This window comes from Excalfactoria chinensis, chromosome 9, assembly GCF_039878825.1.
Source record: "Excalfactoria chinensis isolate bCotChi1 chromosome 9, bCotChi1.hap2, whole genome shotgun sequence".
Classification (NCBI taxonomy): Eukaryota; Metazoa; Chordata; class Aves; order Galliformes; family Phasianidae; genus Excalfactoria; species Excalfactoria chinensis.
This window is the reverse complement of record NC_092833.1, coordinates 18,062,328-18,081,940: the sequence shown is the minus strand read 5'-3', so window position 1 is coordinate 18,081,940 and position 19,613 is coordinate 18,062,328. Positions and strand designations below refer to the sequence as shown.

At 40.2% G+C, this 19,613-nt stretch overlaps 1 protein-coding gene and 1 long non-coding RNA gene across 3 annotated transcripts in view; one reads left to right on the top strand and one right to left on the bottom strand.

Moving 5' to 3' along the window:
• SMC4 (structural maintenance of chromosomes 4) overlaps nt 1-19,613 on the top strand; it is a 30,566-nt gene that overhangs the window by 5,995 nt on the left and 4,958 nt on the right. For both annotated transcript variants that reach the window (XM_072344571.1, XM_072344572.1), the window contains exons 6-18: nt 11,158-11,322; nt 12,345-12,472; nt 12,887-13,027; nt 13,893-14,043; nt 14,318-14,482; nt 15,293-15,526; nt 15,988-16,173; nt 17,025-17,186; nt 17,518-17,743; nt 17,841-17,920; nt 18,638-18,790; nt 18,936-19,062; nt 19,323-19,512. In XM_072344571.1, the coding sequence (XP_072200672.1) occupies nt 11,158-11,322; nt 12,345-12,472; nt 12,887-13,027; nt 13,893-14,043; nt 14,318-14,482; nt 15,293-15,526; nt 15,988-16,173; nt 17,025-17,186; nt 17,518-17,743; nt 17,841-17,920; nt 18,638-18,790; nt 18,936-19,062; nt 19,323-19,512 (2,108 nt within the window). The remainder of the gene's footprint in view (nt 1-11,157; nt 11,323-12,344; nt 12,473-12,886; nt 13,028-13,892; nt 14,044-14,317; nt 14,483-15,292; nt 15,527-15,987; nt 16,174-17,024; nt 17,187-17,517; nt 17,744-17,840; nt 17,921-18,637; nt 18,791-18,935; nt 19,063-19,322; nt 19,513-19,613) is intronic.
• Nucleotides 1,843-9,583, bottom strand: LOC140256231 (uncharacterized). Its single transcript, XR_011904663.1, has 3 exons — nt 9,406-9,583; nt 5,035-5,305; nt 1,843-2,412 (listed from the first exon to the last, which is right to left on the bottom strand). It is a non-coding gene; the product is annotated as an uncharacterized lncRNA (long non-coding RNA).

Here is a 19,613-nt window from a genome sequence, read left to right as displayed (position 1 = left end):
CTTGTATGTGAGGCCTTAAAGTACTCTAGCAGCACATCATGGTTTGCATGCTGTAGTGAAGATGCGAATCATTATTTGCTGCTTTAGAAATTTAAGGAAGATAAACAGTTGAAGACACTAATATAAATTTTTCTATTAATGAATCAGTGCTCCTGACATGTGGATGAATAGAAGAGTTGTCATACTTGTTCCGCCCTAGCAGCACGTAAATATTGGTGTAGTAAAATAAACCTTAAACCCCAATATTATTGTGCTGCTTAAGCGTGGCAGAGATTCAGCAACTTGTTTATACTTTAGATAAAGGTGCATCAATATTAACTTAATGATACTACTATTAACTTATCTACAGTTCTCATCTATAGACATGGTTTTACTAAAGAAGTATGTATATTAAAAATAACTGTATAAAATTGAAGGCAAGAAAAAACCCATTTACTTCTCATTTACACTCGTTTAACAACTGCAGGGGACTCAAAGCACAGCAGGTTTGTAGCCAATTCAAGGTGCATATTAAAAAGCTGCAGTTTACAGCTCATGCTATAAAAATAATAGAGTTTGTGAATATGATATCATTTCTTCTCACATTGGGGTTTAAAGTTCTAAAGCTTGCTGGTGTGTGCTGGCTGTGTTTTACACAGACAGGCTGAAGGCAAACACACTTTTCTAGTGCTTAAATAATAATGGAGGATTTTACTTGTGGCAGCCAATCACTTAAGATGTGAGCAGAGTTAAAGTACTTGATGGACATACTTAAGGGGTCCATTGGGTACACACATCTGCAATTACCCATAATTATTTCACTGCTATTACAAGCATGTCACAAATCTATTCTGAAGGATTGGGGCCTAGAAAATGAGTGAGCAGTGGAAGCTTCCTAAGATCTGACAGTTTTCAACAGAGATGATTTTAAGTCTGTTTTTGTCAAAGGAGCTTCCAGTTCCCCTCTAACACAGAAAGACAAATATTTTAGATAGGTAGCTGTGTTTGCTTCACTTCCTCAGGTCTCCTTTTTACAGTTACACCCACAAAAAGAGGATATATCTGTTTTTGAAGTATTTGTGCCAATTATTTATTCCATTCAGCTCTTTCTTCTTGCATTTTTTGGTTTTCAAGCGAGGCATATCTCCAATAAAACTATTGGTAATATATATTAGTTATAATAAAGTTGTTCTTCAGTATCATTTTAGGAACATTGTTAAAAAGAGAAAAACTGCAGTCAAATCTGGTAGAAATTATGGTGCAGAAGCATCCTAAGCTGAGTGCTGCAGAGCGGGCCCTTCCTGCTCAGGGAGGGGAAGGAAGCATTTCACAGGGAATACTGCTAAATGGCTGCTTTACTTTTTACTTTTCTCCCCCAAATGTGGTTTGTTTTCTTCTTCTATTAATTGTCTCCCATGGGGGGGACATACTTGTTCCTAAAAGCTCGAGTTTCATGCTTTTCATCTGTATAATGGGAAATGAGGGGTGGTACCAGTGATGTTAAGACACAAAGTGATGCTTCCCACCATTTTTTTTCCTTTCTCTGTGCTGAACTTTGTGGGTAACGTGTTACAATGAACTGCAGAGGAAACTCCAGAAACTTTCTGTTTATTCAGTGTGACTCCTTGAGCATATGGCTGTGTGATTTTGATTATTATTAAACAATCTATTTTTTAAGTGAATTCTATTGATCAGGCAATAGAAAGCTGAGTAATTTCCATCTGGAAAATGTGACTATTTCTGCATAGTGACAGAAATACATCAAAGCCCAAGTAGTAAAAATGAGAGAAGTAAACGAGACCATATCAGAAAGCCAAGGCTGCCTGCTGCTGTCACAAGGATTGCCCCTTTTCCCTACTCCTTTTCAAATGATTTTATTTCCAGTCTGAGCAATAAGTGACAGTTCTATTTCACTTTTGCTTCTCTCATGTTGTAGTTAAACACAGAGTAGCCTCTTTGGGCTCAATAGTGAGTTAGAATAATTTCACTTTGAAAATAAATCACGCCTCTTTGGTTTTTGACTTTTGTTTGGGTGTAGTTAATACATCTTGTTATCAAATGCTGCTTTCAATCTGTGAGAAAGCATTCTCTAACACTAAAGGAAATGCTGTAAGAGAACATGTCCTATCAGTAGCACTCTGAGATACTTGGTTAGTGCCCTGCTGCCACACTTAGCATTATTCAGTAGCAAATACTTGCTTTTCAGAAGGCTGCTTTCTTTTTGCTTTCCCTTTTTCTTTCTTCTCTCCACCTCGCTCCCCATTCTCAGTCTCTCAGCTTGGCTCTCTGGGTGCATCTGGGTGCCACTCTGAAAGCTTGGGACAGAACCATTTTTTCTGCAAGTTGAGTAGAGTGGTGCAGGTACTTGTGATGCCATACTGAGAATATTGGGATCAACCAGTTGATTTTGCTGCGTAACAGCACCAAAAATGCCTGTGGGAAAAAATGATACTGATTGGGCAGTTGTAGAAATGTTAGAAATTCTGTGCCTGAATTAGTTAATTGGAAAAACCTCTTGTTTTAAAGGAATGGGTTTGGTTACTGTGTGTTGCTGCCAACAATTAACAGGAGGAGTTTGTCACTTTTGCAATGCTTAAGTTCTATTGCTGTGTATTTTGTTTTTAATAAATTGCTATATGCTTTTTAGCACTTAGGGAACAGACAACTGTTTGGTGCACTGTTAATGAGGTTGCCACAGCCTGAAACTGCAACAGAAAAAAAAATGCATCTTTGTTTTTTTAAGTATGCTGAGCAGTGTGCTAATATCTGTCATCTTACTGCTATCTGCTCCTGCCTTCCACACTTCAGTAATTCATTTATCTGTAAAGAACAAATAAAATTATTAATTTAGCTTCTTTTTTTATTTTTTTTTTTTAATATTTGGAACATCAATGTCTATGCACAGAAAACTTGGGTAGGTTTGCCCAGCCAGGCTGAGCAGGGCTCAGAAGGTAAGTGTGTTTGCTGTTGCTCAATAGTGAGTGCTCTGAAGAGGCCAACCTCGAGGCCAGAAAGAAATCCCAGCCTTTCTCTCGTAGCTGGTTGTCCCCATGGAATTATTAAACAAATGGGGAGAGATTGAGGGGATGTCAGTTAAGGACACCCGTGGGGCAGGAGGTCTGGGCAGCGAAACAAACCAGACAGCAACTGTTACCACCTGCTGAAATTGGCTTTGTTATCTTTCAAGGTAAGAGGAGTTCAGTTAATATCAACTTTGTAAACAGAAAATGGAGTTTTGCAAGCAGTGCCCATATGGATGAACATTGCAGAAACAATACTAAGAATTAGAAAGCCTGAATTTGTTTTATGCTAAATAGAAGCAGACTTTTATGAGTTGAAATCAACCTATTCCTGAACCTGTTTTTTCAAGCTATTTTTTCTTGTGCTAATTAGTGTTATTTAAATGCATTTGGTAGATAATTAAAAATTTCTCGTGTAATCTTATGCAAGTGTGAATAGCTACAGTGATTTCATGTTTTTTTTTGTTTGTTTTTTTTTTTAACTGATAGGTGCAGCAGTTTTTAATGCCCAGATTATGCTGCAGGAGAGGAAATTTAGTCAAGGTTTTCTCCTGCTGCTTTGTAGAACCAGGAGTCACTCCTTCAGTGTAGTGGAGAGGAAATGAGGGGGAGCAGGTTTTCTTCTTGCTTTGAGATAAGCCAGAAGTTCCCAATGGTTGAGGGCTGCTCTCCTAATGAGGCACACCAACATCTGAGCTGAAGCATCCAAATAGAGCACAAGCTAAACAAGCTCTACTGGGATTATAATGGAGATCAGTGCTGCCAAAACTGGTGAAGAGTTTTGTTCTAGAAATTTCAAGGGCAGCTGAGCTGAAGAGGTATGAAGAATTAGAACCAGAGTAATCAACTAAAAGTATCATTCGAATAAAATAGTATGTAAAAGTAGAAGCTTTACATTTGATTCAGAGTACAGAATCACTTCCCCTGTTAAAATACTAGCTTTATCCTGAAGTGAATATGGAGCTGCAAGAGACATGCTAAGACTGCAGTATATGCAATTTCAAAGTGAATTCTTTGCTGTCAAAATTTCTTGGCAATTAGTGTGATTTTTATTTTACAAATTCCAGTGCAACGCCATAAGCAATGTTTTGTGTTTTGTTTTGGTTTTTTCCAGAAAAATAGGAAAATATGGGAAGAAGATGCAAAATGCACTTATCCAGTGTAACTGAGAGTGCTGGATTAAATCTGAGTTAGAACACAGCAAGAATCTTAGAACAGTCAAACACTGTAGGTTGGATTCGCAGTAACTGATTTTGATTCCAAAGAGACTCTAGACTTGCACTCAATTTGTATTCTTGTGTTAAATACAAGAATGTCCTCAAGAAAGCTTCTAAAATTAGACAGATGTGTGAACAGCTTGACAAAGGCTACTTTGAAATAATTTCCAGAATGCAGAACAGTAGTTCTGTGCAAACAACTCAGTGTTGTGTAACAGGCCATGAGTTTTCCTTCATCTTTGGGTAGTCGTGGCATTGTAGACTTGTGCGTTTGTGCTTATTACTTACTTGCCTTTCTTGATTTCTCCCTTGTCTTATATCACTTCTCTTGGAAGGTAGAGAGTGAAGGTGAGAATTTGGTACTTTCTCTTCTTCATGTTTGCCAGCCAACCATGCAGCACTGGAGCTGTGCAACAGAAGCACCTGAACCTTGGTGGCAGTAGTTCAGTATTAGTGCTGGTTCTGATGCTAATTTCAAGATGTGGGTTAGAATAAAAGCCCAGAGAAATAACACAGACAGGAATATCCTGGAAGTTGACTCTTTAGAAATACAGCTTGTATAGCCAACATTCTAAATGTTCTAAGGCAGTTTCTCCCTCAAGCAAATCCATAGTGTTATCAGCTTTACACCATGTGCTATTGCCTCTCCTTATGCTAAGAAGCTCCGTGCAGTTATTTTTGACTCCTGTAGCAGACTGGTGAAATACTTGGACAGTCTCTTGTCCATGTTCCCCTTGCCTGGATGCTTTGCATTTTAAGGGAGAAACTGAAATACACCTTCGTTCTCTAAAGTAAGATGTGAAATTATTAAATCTTACCGTTATGTTAAGTGAACTTCACCTTGTGCTTCATCAGTTCTGGCTGCTGTTCCGCCTTATAACTCAGTTTCCATTCTTGATTGGTACGTGCTTTTCTTCAATCAGAGCTACAGTAGCATTCTAATAGCACTACTGTAATTTGGCACAGAGCTCTGAGGTACAGTTGGCTGATGCAGCTGTAAGCACTGCTTCCTTGGTGTTCTGGATGTGCTGGATACAGCTCCACTGTCTGCCTCAGTTCAGTGCTTGAGGGATGAGTTTTGTTGGTCACCTGTGTGATATACAGAAAATCACATTGGTTTTAAGCGTGGTATGAACTTCCCTACTAACTCTAATAGGCCTTGGAAGGAACAAATGTTCATTCTTTAATGGTTTAACCTTTACAATCCAATATGCTTACGTTAAATGTTTTGTTTTTGTTTTTTTAACGCATGGATATATAACATACTCACAAACAGAAAACCATTATTCATGTATTACTTGGCAAAGATAAATGAAAGGATGAGCGTTGTCTGTATTTGCTTATTGCTTAAGTGAGTGGGACAAATGAAGCAGAATCAGGTAATGCCATAAAGTTGCAAGCTGTAATGCACTTAATCAGTTAATTTAGTAAGCAAGTTGAATATATAGGTAGTACTAAGGGAAAAAGTTACAAGGTTATTGAAATGAAGAGATGCTCCCATTTGCAGTGCTCTTCCTTTGCACAATCTGAAGAAGCCTTTGGTACTGCCCTGCACCTCAGAGGTGGGGAGAATGGAAACAAAAAGAAAAGCTACATGAAGCATTTATCTGACTTCCTAGCATCATTGCTGTGCGACTATTGATGTATTTTAAAGCCTGGATTCAAATGATTAAGCACGTTAAAGGTCCATGGAAGATACCAAATATTTGTATTCTTCTCAAGAGCAGCTGAAGTGCCAGAAGTGAGCAGTCCTGCTCTGTAGCAGTGCTTCACTTGGAGTCTCGGTGATGTATCGACACATGAAAGGTTTTCCGCAGTGTATGAGACTGCGTCTCTTAGGGGCTATTTTCTCTTAAGCTATTCTTCATTATATCAGCTTAATAAATTTCAGTTCAGTTCAGTCTTACTTCGTTCCATTTCTGAATTCAACTCGTGGGGTTTTGTTTTGTTATTTTACAACTGCAGCACAAAGTGCTCTCTTAAGAAAAGGACAACAGAACTTCTCATCCCCAGAATTCGGCTCATGTTCATTTACTCGGTTCTAAGCTTCAACATTCCCTTACTGTGAAATGTTTTAACGTGTCCACGCTTTATTGCACTCCTCGAGTGTGTGGGGTTTAACACTCAGTGGTACCATTCATTTAGGATCGTGCTAACTTGAAGCTTTTCAGCACTTCACTTACAATTTCAGCTTAAGATAGCAGAAACTGACAGCACGTCGTGGTTTTGTAACCAGCACCACAACCTGGAACATATTTTTACGTATCTGCTGCTGTAATTGTTCAGTGGAGCTCCTAACAAAGTAGAAGTGAGTGCTGCATTCACAGTTGAGCTGATGAAACTTGTTGCATGATCCCATCTTCATATTTTTCCCGGGCTTTAGAGGAGTGGAGGCATCACAGGTGAGCAGCTCTGCACAGGTTATCCTGGGTCCCCTGGTCCTAATGCAGAATTACTGTCACAACAAACAGATGTTTCATCCTCCATGAAGAGGTTTAAAACAGCTTTCAGTAGAAGTTAAAGCTTTTTGCTGCTGTTGCCTCCTTTCATACCAGAAGTTCAAAATGGAATCTGAAGGCTGTGCTCTGGAACTCCTTCATTCCAGCATGATGACAGACAGAACTGCTTCTGTTTGTATGCAGCACAAATTAACCTCTGATTTTTATCACTGTTTGAAGCTGAGTAATGTCAGTGTTAGGATTAGTGTGCTGCGCTGTTCATGCCTAATACCCTTAGAAGCCTTCAGGCCGCAGAGCCCGCTCAGTCTGAACGGAGGCTGCATGAACGTGATGCTGAGGTCTGCCAAGAGCATCAAACTGGGAGTTCTCCACAGAAGTGAAAACTAACCTGCAGTGTCAAAACGTGGGGTAAGAGCTGCAGAAAGGTAACTTAATGAGTAGGTTGGATGTTTTCTTCATTGAGCACTTTGACCTTGTTCTGCGTTCAAAATGTCTGTGGATGAACATTGGGTAAATGCAGATTTCAAGCTTGTTGTTCTGAGAAATCAGCAGTTTTAAGAAGTGAGTAATTTCAGAGAAAACAAGGGCAGTGATTCTATGAAATGCAGTGATTGAGAGTTGAGGCATTTCACTGTCCAGCTCTGGGGGGCTGCACAGGAGATGAAGTTCTCACCCTTCACAGGTTGGTGCTAGAAAATTGCATGTGGCGCTGGAGTGTCGCCACTTAATTAAGCTGCATGCACGATGAGAGATGTTTGTCCTAATGAGAGTTTTAGCCTGACATAAGCACAGAAGTGTGCATGCAATGGAAATAATGAAATTAAATTGGATTCAGTCTGTATTACATGTCTTGCACTGAATGTATTGCCCAAACACTCAAAGGATGCGAGTTCAACTTGTCAGCCTTGTGCCTGTCAAAGAGTAGGAGAGCACTGATAGTGTCACCCTTTCTGGCAGTCCTTCGGGTGTCTTTGTGCACATCCACACTCTGCAGCTCATGGTCTTCAGCAGGCAGAGCAAGCCCAGGCACTCATTTGTGCTCTTCTACCTTGTGCTGATCTGAGTGGCCTGCACTGAGGCACTGGTTGCAGGTGGTTAATTTTATTAGCTGCAGCTCTCGTGCTGGTGTTGGAATGCTTTCTTGCTCTACTGATGTCACAATAGAAATTTGCATTTAGAAAGTATCTCAAACATAATGATAGTTAAATAGTTCATGTCCTTGACTGTCATGCTATGAGGGGAGGTGGGATCATCTGTTTCCAGGTTCCTTGACATTATTCCTCATGACTGTGATTAGAGGAAACAGCTTTAAGATTAAACAGCTCTATCAAAATGCACCAATGATTGTTTTCTGATTGCTAACACAAGATGTGTGGATCTTGTTACTGGTCTGTATGTTATACAGCGTTTGAGCTGGCTGCCTCTGCTCCTGTGCCAGCAGCCCCGGATTTCAGTCTGAGCTCAGTCCTTTGTCAGCTGTTTGCCAGCATTGCTGGTTTCTGAGCGTTAACATCCATTTCAATTGTCTTTCCCACTCAGAGGATTAATGTCAGTTTTTTTCCATACTGCTCCCTCTCCCCTCAGGAGTGCACGAGGGGAACAGCCAGAGACATTTCCTGGTGGTCAGTTTGGAGACTTGTTAATGTGGGCTGGACAGCTATGGTAAGAAAACATGTCAGGGCACGCAGCTTCCCAACAAGTGTCTGCCTACTGCCTGCTTGGTTTCACTTTCAGAAATGCTGGCCGTATTTTGAAAGATCTTTTACTAGATAAGGGCAAGGCTGTATTTCTGATGCAGTGCAAATGGCTTTGGGTCAAGCCAGGTGCACAGTTTAAAGTTAGGAAACAGTTACATTGACTATATCAAGTTCTGACAGAATGCAAAGCCGTGGAATGCTTTTCCCTGCTCTCCCTGTCATGTACCTGCTCTCTGCAGGCAGTCAGCTTCAGCTTCCTCTGCTGGTGACAAGGGCTGGGAACCTTTTAATCTTGTAGTGATAGCTGTAGGGATGGGCTGAGCTGATTTCTAAACATAAATCCTGGTGAACAACTTAAACATTTAATGCACCTTGATACTGCTGTGATCCCATTATTTATATGTTCTAAACGTTTTCACTCTCACCCTCAATAAGAAAGGAACCCAAACGTTTAAGTACGTAACGCCAATTATATATTTTGTAAGTTGAAGGAAATACAGTGATAAAATGGTTGCTTCTTGCAGAGCAGTTGCACACAGTTGGTGCACTCAGCCCGACAGCTTCCACTTCTGTTCATCATCTCCTCCCCAGTCACCCAGTTCACTTCATCCTTTCAAGACTCTTACAGCTGTATTGCCTGAACTTTACTCCCTGGTTCTATGGCGATACGGTATTTTAACACAGACAACCAGAACTCTGATTTCCTCATTTGTGAGATGATGAGTTCGATACAGAATTAAGCTTTGTTAGTAGTGTGCTTTGTCATTAAAAACATTGCAGTTCTATTCTTTACATTGGCAGGCTATGGAGAACCCTCACAACTACTAACAGTCATGATTTAAAGAGGGTTAATTGGTCTGAATTAGGTCACGAACAAATGTTGGCTTACGTCCCTTCCTTGTCCACACAGGGTAAATGGAGTGTCTGCGCCTGTGTGAAATACAGCATCGATGGGAAAGAAATGGGGAGGGGGCGGTGGGAAGGCAGAGGGAATGAGGGGGAAAGAAAGCACAAGTCGGACTGTAACACTGACCTTTGTGATGTATAACAGGAGATCTGTGCAGTGATGGCTTTTCCTCGGGTGTAAACACAGGAAGCTCTTTAATGCGAGAAGAAACAAAATGGAGATCTGTGATAATTCCACGGCGATGGGTGTGTGATTGGAATTGTGCGTCGTGCAGCTGCATCATTAAACAGATTGCCTTTATGAGATCCATGAGGAGTCTAAAGAGTTTTAGGTTCTTTTTCTTAAATGTTGAGGCTTCTCATGAACAGCAATGATCAGAAATAACAGCCTGGATGTGTGGAACTTTAGAATTTATAAATGAGAAAACAGCAAAACCAACCAACCAAAAAAAACCCACGTTTCTGTTTTACCCCAACATGGGAATTTCTCACGTTTCAGAAAGGCTGCAGCACTTAACAAATAGGACTTCTTGTTTTGCAAAACTTCCCATGTTCCCTTCTGCTCAGCTGAACGGTATTTATCAACGGGAAGAACATGACAGTGCCACTAGGTGTCATTGTGTGCTGAGAGTACAAGGAAGCCGCTTCTGCAAGAAGTGCTAATGCATCTCATAGGCAGCGCTCAGCAGTACCTGGTCCTCTCCTGTAGCCACTTACAGGGCTGGTTCGCAGGGCTTGCATGGGAATCTTCTGTATTGCTGACTTCAGTGATGGACCCTTTTGGTTCTCCTGCAGTCTCAGTAATCACTCCATCTCCTCTATGCCTTAAGAATTTATACCTTGTCTGTGCTTTAGTAGAGGCTGGTCTTCAGCTCAAGCTCAACACAAAGCAGTGACAGTTCTGGAGTACGTTTTGGTCTCTATACGCAGATTTCAGGTGTTTTAACATACTGAAATTGAAAGCTAGAATATAAATCTTGTTCTTAAAACTTATCAGTCCTGAAACTAAATTTCAGTTGTCGTAGAGCTTGTTATTTCACAGGCTTAAGCATCTGTCCCAAAGCCTGGGCAATGCCAGTGCTGTGCAATGCAGCAGTGCTCATCTATTTACCAATAGGTCGTCTCTTGTACATCTAATAACGGCTCAGGTTTTTGAGGGGTGAGCAGTTTGTACTCAGCATTCACTGGTTAATTCTTGCATCTGCATCTTTATTTACTCTGAAGTCCAATTCAGTACATGTATATTCAGGTTCTTGTCTTTGCCTTTTAATGCATAGCATCTCATTTACGACATATAATCCTTACTCTGAAAGATTTAATGCTGCTCTGTCCTAAATGTAAGATATTGATAGTGGATATATTTTTTAATTGAGTAATCAGCAAAATAAGCGTCCTTGTTATTGTCTCAATTTAATCTTATTCTGTAAGATATCACATCAGTGTTAAGCTTAACAATTTAAAGCTAATGCCGTGCTTACAAGAGGACGGAGTCTAACACTTGGCTTTGTTTCTCCCCCAACAAGCAAGCCCTGGTTGTAGGAGTTACAGGTGCAGTTCAGCCATCAGACAAGATTTATGGACCTTCTGTTCCCTAATGGGAATCTCCAAGGACTTAACTCCTGATCTGTGTAACTGTTGGGTGCTGCACAGCCTGGAGGAGATGCTTCCTTTCCTTCTTTTTGTAGGTTGGGGGAAAACATTTTGAATCTTTACAGAAACAGCAGATTTTAAACCTGACTGTGAGCTTCAGCAGAGTCTCTGCCATTTGCCATGTATTCGTACACCTGCATCCCTTCTGTATATTTGCAACATGCTATCACTGCCCCTCGGGAATAAAATGAAAGAAAAAGAAGAAAACATTAAACCTTTCTTTTCCAAGGGGGAAGTTGAACAGATTGCAATGATGAAACCCAAAGGCCAGACTGAACATGATGAAGGCATGCTGGAATACTTGGAAGATCTGATAGGGTCTGCACGACTGAGAGATCCTATTCAAACTCTTTGTCGCAGAGTAGAGACTTTAAATGAACAGAGAGGAGAAAAGGTAAGTCTTAGAAAAGTAAGTCCTAGAAAAGTTTGTTGGCATTATAAATTAAGGATGAACTTGCAGTGTCTCCTTATGCGAGCTTTTAGAAAAGCAATTAACATAAAGACTTTAAAGATTTGGCACTCTATGCAAGTAGAAGTACAGAGAACTTTTGAGTTGCCTTTCTTGCATCTGATGTTTCCCTCATTTATAAAAGAAGTGCGCAGTTGACATCAGTTGCCCTTCTTTAAGCACTTAAGAAGTTGGTTTCTGATTCCCAAAGGTCTGAATGTTTGAGTTGGAAGCCAGGATCTTATCTGCTGATCATCTCTTTGGTTGTATCCAAGTGCGTTACCTGCTTCTGCTCGGAATGAGGAGTGAAACGGATCAGCTGAATACATATAGATGGAGTCATGTCTGCCTTTGTCCCATTGCAAAGTAACAAATAGGTTAGGTTTCCCTCCTGCTTAATCTATGCCAAGAAAGAAAGGATGAGAGGGAGAAACAGTGATGACAAGGTGATGTGAAACTTCATGAGAGGACACTCATAAATACAGAAAATAAGCTGTGACTTGAGCTACAGAGATCAGTTGCAGACGTTGCTTTCACAGCATTTTACTTACGCAGTCAGTTCTAAATGTAGTAAAATATCCAAGTTCTGTTTTATTCGTGTCCTTGGTAAATCTTTTTATCTGGCAGATTCTGTTTTTTAAAGGTGTAAAGGAAAACCAAAGATTTGTAGCCACAGGATTTAACCTGAAAGGGGCTTTTTCCTTGGTTTGCATGGACTGCTCCCAGCATCCATAGGGTTCCTTTTTAGCTCGCTGTTACTTTGGAATTGCCCTTACAGTGCAGTCTGCAGCAGACAGTCATCTCTTACTTCACAAAGTCTGCACTACTCAATGGCTTGCAGAGTTAACTGTGGGATAGCATCTCTCCAAAGGTGGGACCTGTGAAAGTTCTGGGGCTTATTTGTCCTTGTGATTTGTTCTTCCATACTGCTAGCATTAAAATCAGCTTTGACTGTCTGTTTTGTCTAGTTGAATAGAGTTAAAATGGTGGAGAAAGAAAAGGATGCCTTAGAAGGGGACAAGAATAAAGCCATCGAATTTCTTTCCTTGGAAAACAAAATGTTCAAAGAGAAAAACCATATCTGTCAGTACTACATGTAAGTAACTGAAGTCTTGATTTGGCTTTCATGTGGCAGTGTTTCCAGGTATGTGATTGGAAATATTGGATTGTTCTGGAAAGCCATTCAGAATCAGTCGAGCAGCACATGGGTAGAGATCTGGGCTTTTTTGAGTTACTAAGTTAAACTTTTTTGTATAATAATAGGTCACATTTGTTGTCCTCCAAAGAATGGCACCTCTTACAGCTTCAAGCAATCTACTTGTTTGGTTTTTGTGTGAGGTGTCAAAAAGCATAACATTTCCCTGCTGTTCTGTATCAAACTGGCAACGTTACTCAATACTGTGTATTAGGATATAATACTTGACATTATTGTCTTTTTATTCTTCGCTTAAAATGTTGATTTCATGGGGAAAACCTTTTTTTTTAATCCTGTTTGGTTGGATTTCTTTAGCTTTGACCTACAGAAAAGAATAAACGATTTGGAATCACAGAAAGAAAATATACAGAAAGAAACTAAAGACATTAATGAGAAGAGCAGTAAACTTGCAGATGAAATGAAAAGCAAGAGTAAAGCTTTAAAAGATCTTGAGAAGTAAGTACTCCAGCTACAGAACTGCACGCTAAGAGTGCTGAATTTTATGTGCTTTGCTTATTGATGGTTCAAATTCCAAGGATTTCAGAAAAAAAGCTCACATTTTCCCAGCAGTTGGACATGAGGATCCTGGGGGTCCCATCCAGCGTTCAGTAGTCATGGAAAGGCTGCAGTGGCTGAATTTTTGCTTAAATTACCTGATGAGCAGAGCATCTCATGAACCATTTCTGGCATGAATTAAATGATATTTCCAAGTAAATGAATTTAAAAATATTCTCATTGCATTTATTTGGTGTTCTGCGAGTTGATTCTCCTGCAGAAATCTGGGTAACAGCCACCATTAATGCTAATAATATGGCTGGGTTTGATGGATTTAGAAGTACAAACTACTTTGTCATGCTGACTACAAAACATAGCTGGAAGATTTCCCTCAGGTTTTTATACACACATCTGAAGAGCTGCAATATGTGGGTGTTCCTGCATTTGTCTCTGGTTTACTTAGGAACCTCTTATCTGTGATTTGCATTTTCCTTCTGTCTGGTTACTAAAGCTCCCTCTGAGCGCAGCGTGAACCTTCTCATCTCCTGAGATCCCAACAATTTGAGAGTTATAAATTACAAATGTTAGCAAAGGAGAAAAATAGTTTCTGAAAATGTGTTTAACATCATTTAATTAGTTTGTCTTTTCCGATGAAAAATCAGTGCCCTGGGGAAAACACTCTGAACACAGCCAGCATCAGGTGCTGCTTCTCACACTACTGACCAGTATGGCTTTAAAGCCGGCATGCTCGCTTAGTAAGCTGGGTTCTGCTGATGTTATTTTTTTGAGGTATGGAGTAGATAATCCTTTCTTCTTTCCCTTCTAGGAAAATTGATAAAATTACAGCGTCAATAGAGGACAACAAGAATAAATTTACTCAGTTGGATTTGCAGGATGTCGAAGTAAGGGAAAAACTGAAGCATGCCAAAAGCAAGGCTAAAAACCTGGAGAAGCAACTTCAGAAGGACAAAGAAAAGGTAGAGTGAAGTGCAGCTTGCTTTACATAAGAAATGTGCTCGGTTGCTCTAGGTAAGAACATCATGTAGCTGCGTAAGAGTAACAAAGGACACCAGTTCTACTTTGTGCAACAGAGAAGGGTTAAAAATGTCCTAATTTTTCACCCTGATATTTCGTCATTTGTCAGCTGGGTTTTTGTTTGCTGATCACTTTAACTTTGAAAGGCGGTGCTTAAAGATGCAGCCAAACTGTTTTGTTTCGGTTGATGAGGGAGCTGATTTTGTCCTCCTGTAGGTGGAAGAACTGAAAAGCATTCCCTCCAATAGTGAAAAAACCATCAGCGATGCAACGTCTAAGAAAGAGCTTCTTGAAAAGGCAAAAGACAAAGAAGAAGAAAAACTGAAGCAGATTATGAGTAGTCTTAAAGAAGAAACACGAGAAATTCAGAAAGAAAAAGAGGTTTGTTGTCTTGCACGCTTTCTGTTTTAACCGAGGTGCAGCTTTTGGAATGAGAAGGGGAAGGAGCACAGAACAGCAGGAAGATGTGATTTCTGTGATGGTGTTCCATGCGTTGGTTTGATGGAGACTATCTGGAAAATTCATTCTGAGAACTTACAGTGAGCTCAATCATTCTCATGAGGTTGTTTGCTTTTTGTAGTGACAAGTTGTTAAGCAATATCATTCATACACATACATTAAACAAATCTACACTTCCAGTACTAGAACGCACTTGAAATTTCTCCCATCAGAATGTTCAAGCCAACGTTTACTTGCAAATAGTAATTATAATCTGATTTTGAAGCGCTGTGTTCCGAGCCTTTCACACAGCTGTGGTCTGTCTTTCAATGCATACACAACTACTGCAACACTTACTGTTGTTGATATTAGCTGCCCAATCGTTAACAATCTGGAGACTGAACATTTATTCTGTAAATGTCGAGGTCTGTTTCCTGTACTGAACACATTCTCCTTTTGATCTGTAATTTAGTACAAATTTAGTACAGATTTAACTGGGAGTGCTCTCTGCAACTTCAAGTTAAGGTGATACAATGCCTGTATGGAAATGCTTAAGGTAACTCCACGGTGTTCTTTATATGGAACAAAAATGCTTCCATAAAGAATATGTTAACCAATTCATGTAGATATATTTGTTCTTCTATTGAACGGCTTTTGTATCTGTTTCCTGCTAGTAAAAGAACCTTTCACACAGCATGACTGACACAGTAAATCCCACAGGTGAATTTTGATTGGTAACATCCATTTTTGCAGGGCAAAGAGAAAGAGCTGATGGAGTTTTGTAAGACGGTGAATGACGCGCGTTCAAAGATGGATGTAGCGCAGGCAGAACTCGATATCTACCTCACCCGCTACAACTCTGCTGTGTCTCAGCTAAACCAGGCAAAGGAGGCGCTGACGACTACTTCTGAAACTCTTAAGGAAAGGAAGGCTGCTATTAAAGATATAGATGGAAAGTTACCTACAGCTGAACTGGAATTAAAGGAGGTGAGACCTAGCTTTCACACGTGGAATTGAACAACTACATTCAGATACTTAATTAACCATTGAAGTTAAGTATCTGATTTCAAACTTATTTTGGTTTAAGAAAACATTAACATGAAGCATGGGAAATTAAATCCCATGCGTCTCTACAAGGAAATCTGTTAAAATGTAATAACTAGATGTGGTAGAATAAACGAATAGCTGTTTCTGAGCCATTTGAACTTCACTTCATGCTCCCCTCTCGTTCCTTGTAGAAAAAAAAATCCCGATACCTCGGTGTAAGTCCGATTCACACATGCATAAGCTGCTGTATCTGTTTCCAGGTGTGCAAATAACAGCCACTGTTCTGGTAAATGTTTTGCTACCTCAGCTTTTCTGAGGCTGCATTCACTGCTTACACCATGAATCCACGTCCTAGAGTAGAGAAGGTTTCCTGTGGCTAACACTGCTCTTGTACCCATTAGAAAGAAGAAGAGCTTGAGAAGCTGAAAGAAGAGGAATTGAGCACTCAGGATCTTGTTCGAAATCTCCGTCAGAAAGTAGAAGAGGCCAAAAGTTCTTTAGCGCAGCACCGCGATCGAGGAAAAGTGCTCGAGGCTCTGCTTGAGCAGAAGAGGTCGGGGAGTATTTCCGGAATACATGGGAGACTGGTAAATTGTAAAAGGCTGCTACAGATTTTGTCTTAAACTCCGTGGGGGTGGAGCGGTTTTTCTGTGAATAGGTGGAAGGTAGAATAAGGTAAAGGTCTGAAGGCGCTGCTGAAGTAGAGACCTTTGTTCCTTTTTTCTTTCTGGAATCAAACAATGCATATATCAATATACATGTATGTATGTATACATGTGTATATATACACATACATATTCTGCTGTTGTTTCTTTGCCCCTCTTGCTCCCGAAAGAAGATTCTGTTTCAGAACATTCAATGCATGTCTATTAGAAAAACTGAGGTATAGGCAAATGTAAAGGATGTAGTTCAAATGGCAGCACACAGCTGTCTGCCACCGCTTTGTTTTATGCTGTGTTACCACTTGCCAGAGGAAGGACTGAGGTTAAGATGTTCCAATAACCTGATACCATTTCTCAGCTGTGTACAGGAATGCTCTGACTTGAGAGGTGCTACCAGCAGACAGATGGTACAACCATACACTGAATAGACAAAGTGATTTTGTAGGCCAGACTGCCTCATTAGAACACTGGCATATAAAATGTACCACTTATCTACAGAAAGGAAATCCACTGCTGCCACATTGCTTCTAAGTGCATAATTCATAGACTGAGTACAGAAGGACATAAACAGCAGCATTCAGGAGAAGTCGGGTGTGACGTTAATTCACAAAATTTAACTAAGGTTTAAGTTATTTGGCAAAAAAAAAGTGTTATAATTAGTTTTCATCTCATTCTCTGTAAAGTTTTTGTTGTGTCTCTCAACACCAAGACAAAATATTGATGCCCAGCTAACGAGAGCATTTCTGCCTCCTCTCCATTCCCCCTTCAATTCTTAGGGAGACCTGGGAGCTATCGATGAGAAGTATGATGTTGCTATCTCATCATGTTGCGCTGCCCTGGACTACATCGTTGTTGATACCATCGATACTGCACAGGAATGTGTGGAGTTCTTAAAGAAAACGGGAATTGGATCTGCCACGTTTATAGCCCTGGACAAAGTAAGTACTGGTGCTGTGGCAAAACAAATTACATTGTCGAGTTACCCTACGATTCACAATAGCCATATATACACCAGTATGTGTTACGTTGATAAATTACACTGTCTAATTATCAATGTAGGTAAAGCTAAAATGCAGAATGTTTAATTATAATGCAAGTAAGTGGAGATCCCTGAGAAAGGAAGTTTCAGCATTCTGAGAAGTTAGAATTCACAAGAGAACGCTTACATTTGCTTTAAAGCCTTAGCATATCTCACATTATGGCATCATTTCATTACTCTGTCCAAAGGAACCTGCATTACTTCATTCGTTATTACCTGTTTTCATGTAGATGGACGTATGGAAGAAAAATCTCGCAAAAATCCCAACTCCTGAAAATGTGCCTCGGCTGATTGACCTGGTGAAAGTAGAAGATAAGAACTTTTCCCCAGCTTTTTACTTTGCGTTACGTGACACCCTGGTGGTTAAGGACTTGGAAGATGCTACCAGGATAGCATTCCAAAGAGATAAAAGGTGGAGGGTTGTAACGTTGAAAGGAGAAGTCATTGAGCAGTCAGGTATTTAAGCGTAAACTTATGATGTGTTCAGCACTTCATAGATGCTATCTAAGCAAAACAAAGCATGCTAACCTCTCTTCCTCTTTCACTGCTTTAGGAACAATGACTGGTGGTGGGAATAAAATAATTAAGGGCAGAATGGGCTCCTCGGTTGTAACTGACATTTCGCCAGAAGAGGTTAGTGCATAATCCTAATTAAAAGTGGAATTTCCTTAAAGTTCGTCATGTTTTGACAGTTCATACACATTTGTATGATGTCCTTTTAAATACGTACGAGTAGTTAACAAGACATAAGATATTCTAATAGTGACTGAAAGCTGAAAAAAGCTGAATGTTTATGAGGCCAGCATAGGTTCTATTGCCCCTAAGAGCAGTTGTTGCTCCCCCATGCAACTATCAAATAGACAGTGGCTCCTGAGCTCAGTCCTCTCCCAACAGGGAATGGACTTTTTGTTCTTTAGGAATGAGAGCTGTAAGCCAGCACAGGGGCTGAATACCTGCTTACCCTTGAGAACACAGAAACAATGGTTAGTATTTCTATGTGACAGTACTTTCATATTGGAGTACTCCAAGTTCCAACTCAACATGAAGGTTTCTCTGCTGAAGGAGATAGTTGTGTCACCACTCTTGCTGTCCTTGCTCACGTTTTAGCACTATTTGGTTTTATCACCAAAAGGGAGGTTAAAAAAGGTACCTATTTTTCTTCTGTATTTTCACCTTCACTTATCGCTGATGTTCTCAGCAGCCTCCATGTTCTGCCCAGCTAAAGAAAAGTCTCAAGTCGTTACATCACTTTTTGTTTTAAGAGCTCACAGACCGTCCAGCATGTGAACGAGTGCTTGCTGTGTTTTGTAGCACTGACACTGAGAGCGACTGTGTTTCATTTTTGCGTAGATCAACAAACTGGAATCTGAACTGCAGAGGGATTCCAAAAGAGCAGTACAGTGTGAAGAAAAAAAGTTACAGCTGGAAGAAGACATAACAAAGCTACAGAAAAACGTTCGGGAAATGAGAAGTACTTTGGAAAAGTACACAGCGACTATCCAGGTGAACAAGTCTGTCACTGAGGCAACACTGGGTTTGTATATGTGTGTGTGGGAGGACGGCTCCTCAGCCTCAAGTCAGCGTCAGCTTTGTCAGTATCAGATCTTTCCTCATGTATGGGGTTCTAACACAGTTCTGTTTTCTGTAGAGTTTTTCTGAACAAGAAATTCATCTGAAAGGCCAAATTAAGGAACTTGAAGCAAATGTAACAGCTGCTGTTCCAGACAAAAACAAACAGAAGGAACTGGAGAAAGTCCTCAGTAGTTATAAAAAAGGTACTTATTGCGGAGAGAGGGATTATAGATAGAAACTGTAGTCATGTTCACTTACTGATGCAGGTGTGAGCATACAGAGCACTCTGGATGTCCTGTATGAGCAATATAGCATTCCCAGCACTCAGATGCTTTACTTTTTCAATCACACTAAAATCTGAGGTTATCAATATCTGGAATTTTTCTGCCTTAATGACTGAGAGAGACAAAACTGTGCCCAGAGACCACACAACATCATTAACACTAATTTTGTTTATCAACAGACTATGAACGTGTTTCTGAGCAAGCTGGTAAAATGGAAAGCGAAGTAAAAAGATTACATAACCTCATAATTGATTTCAATAATCGTAAACTTAAAACACAGCAAGACAAAGTTGATAAGATCAACAAAGAAATAGACGATTGTACTTCAGCTATTACTAAAGCCCAAGTGGCAATCAAGACTGCACACAGGTACAGTAGACATCAGCGCGTGACGTTTCGAACTTCAGGCTGTCGCTGCATCCTGCTGCACACATCTGTGCTTGGGGGACCTGTCAGGCTACAAGATGTGC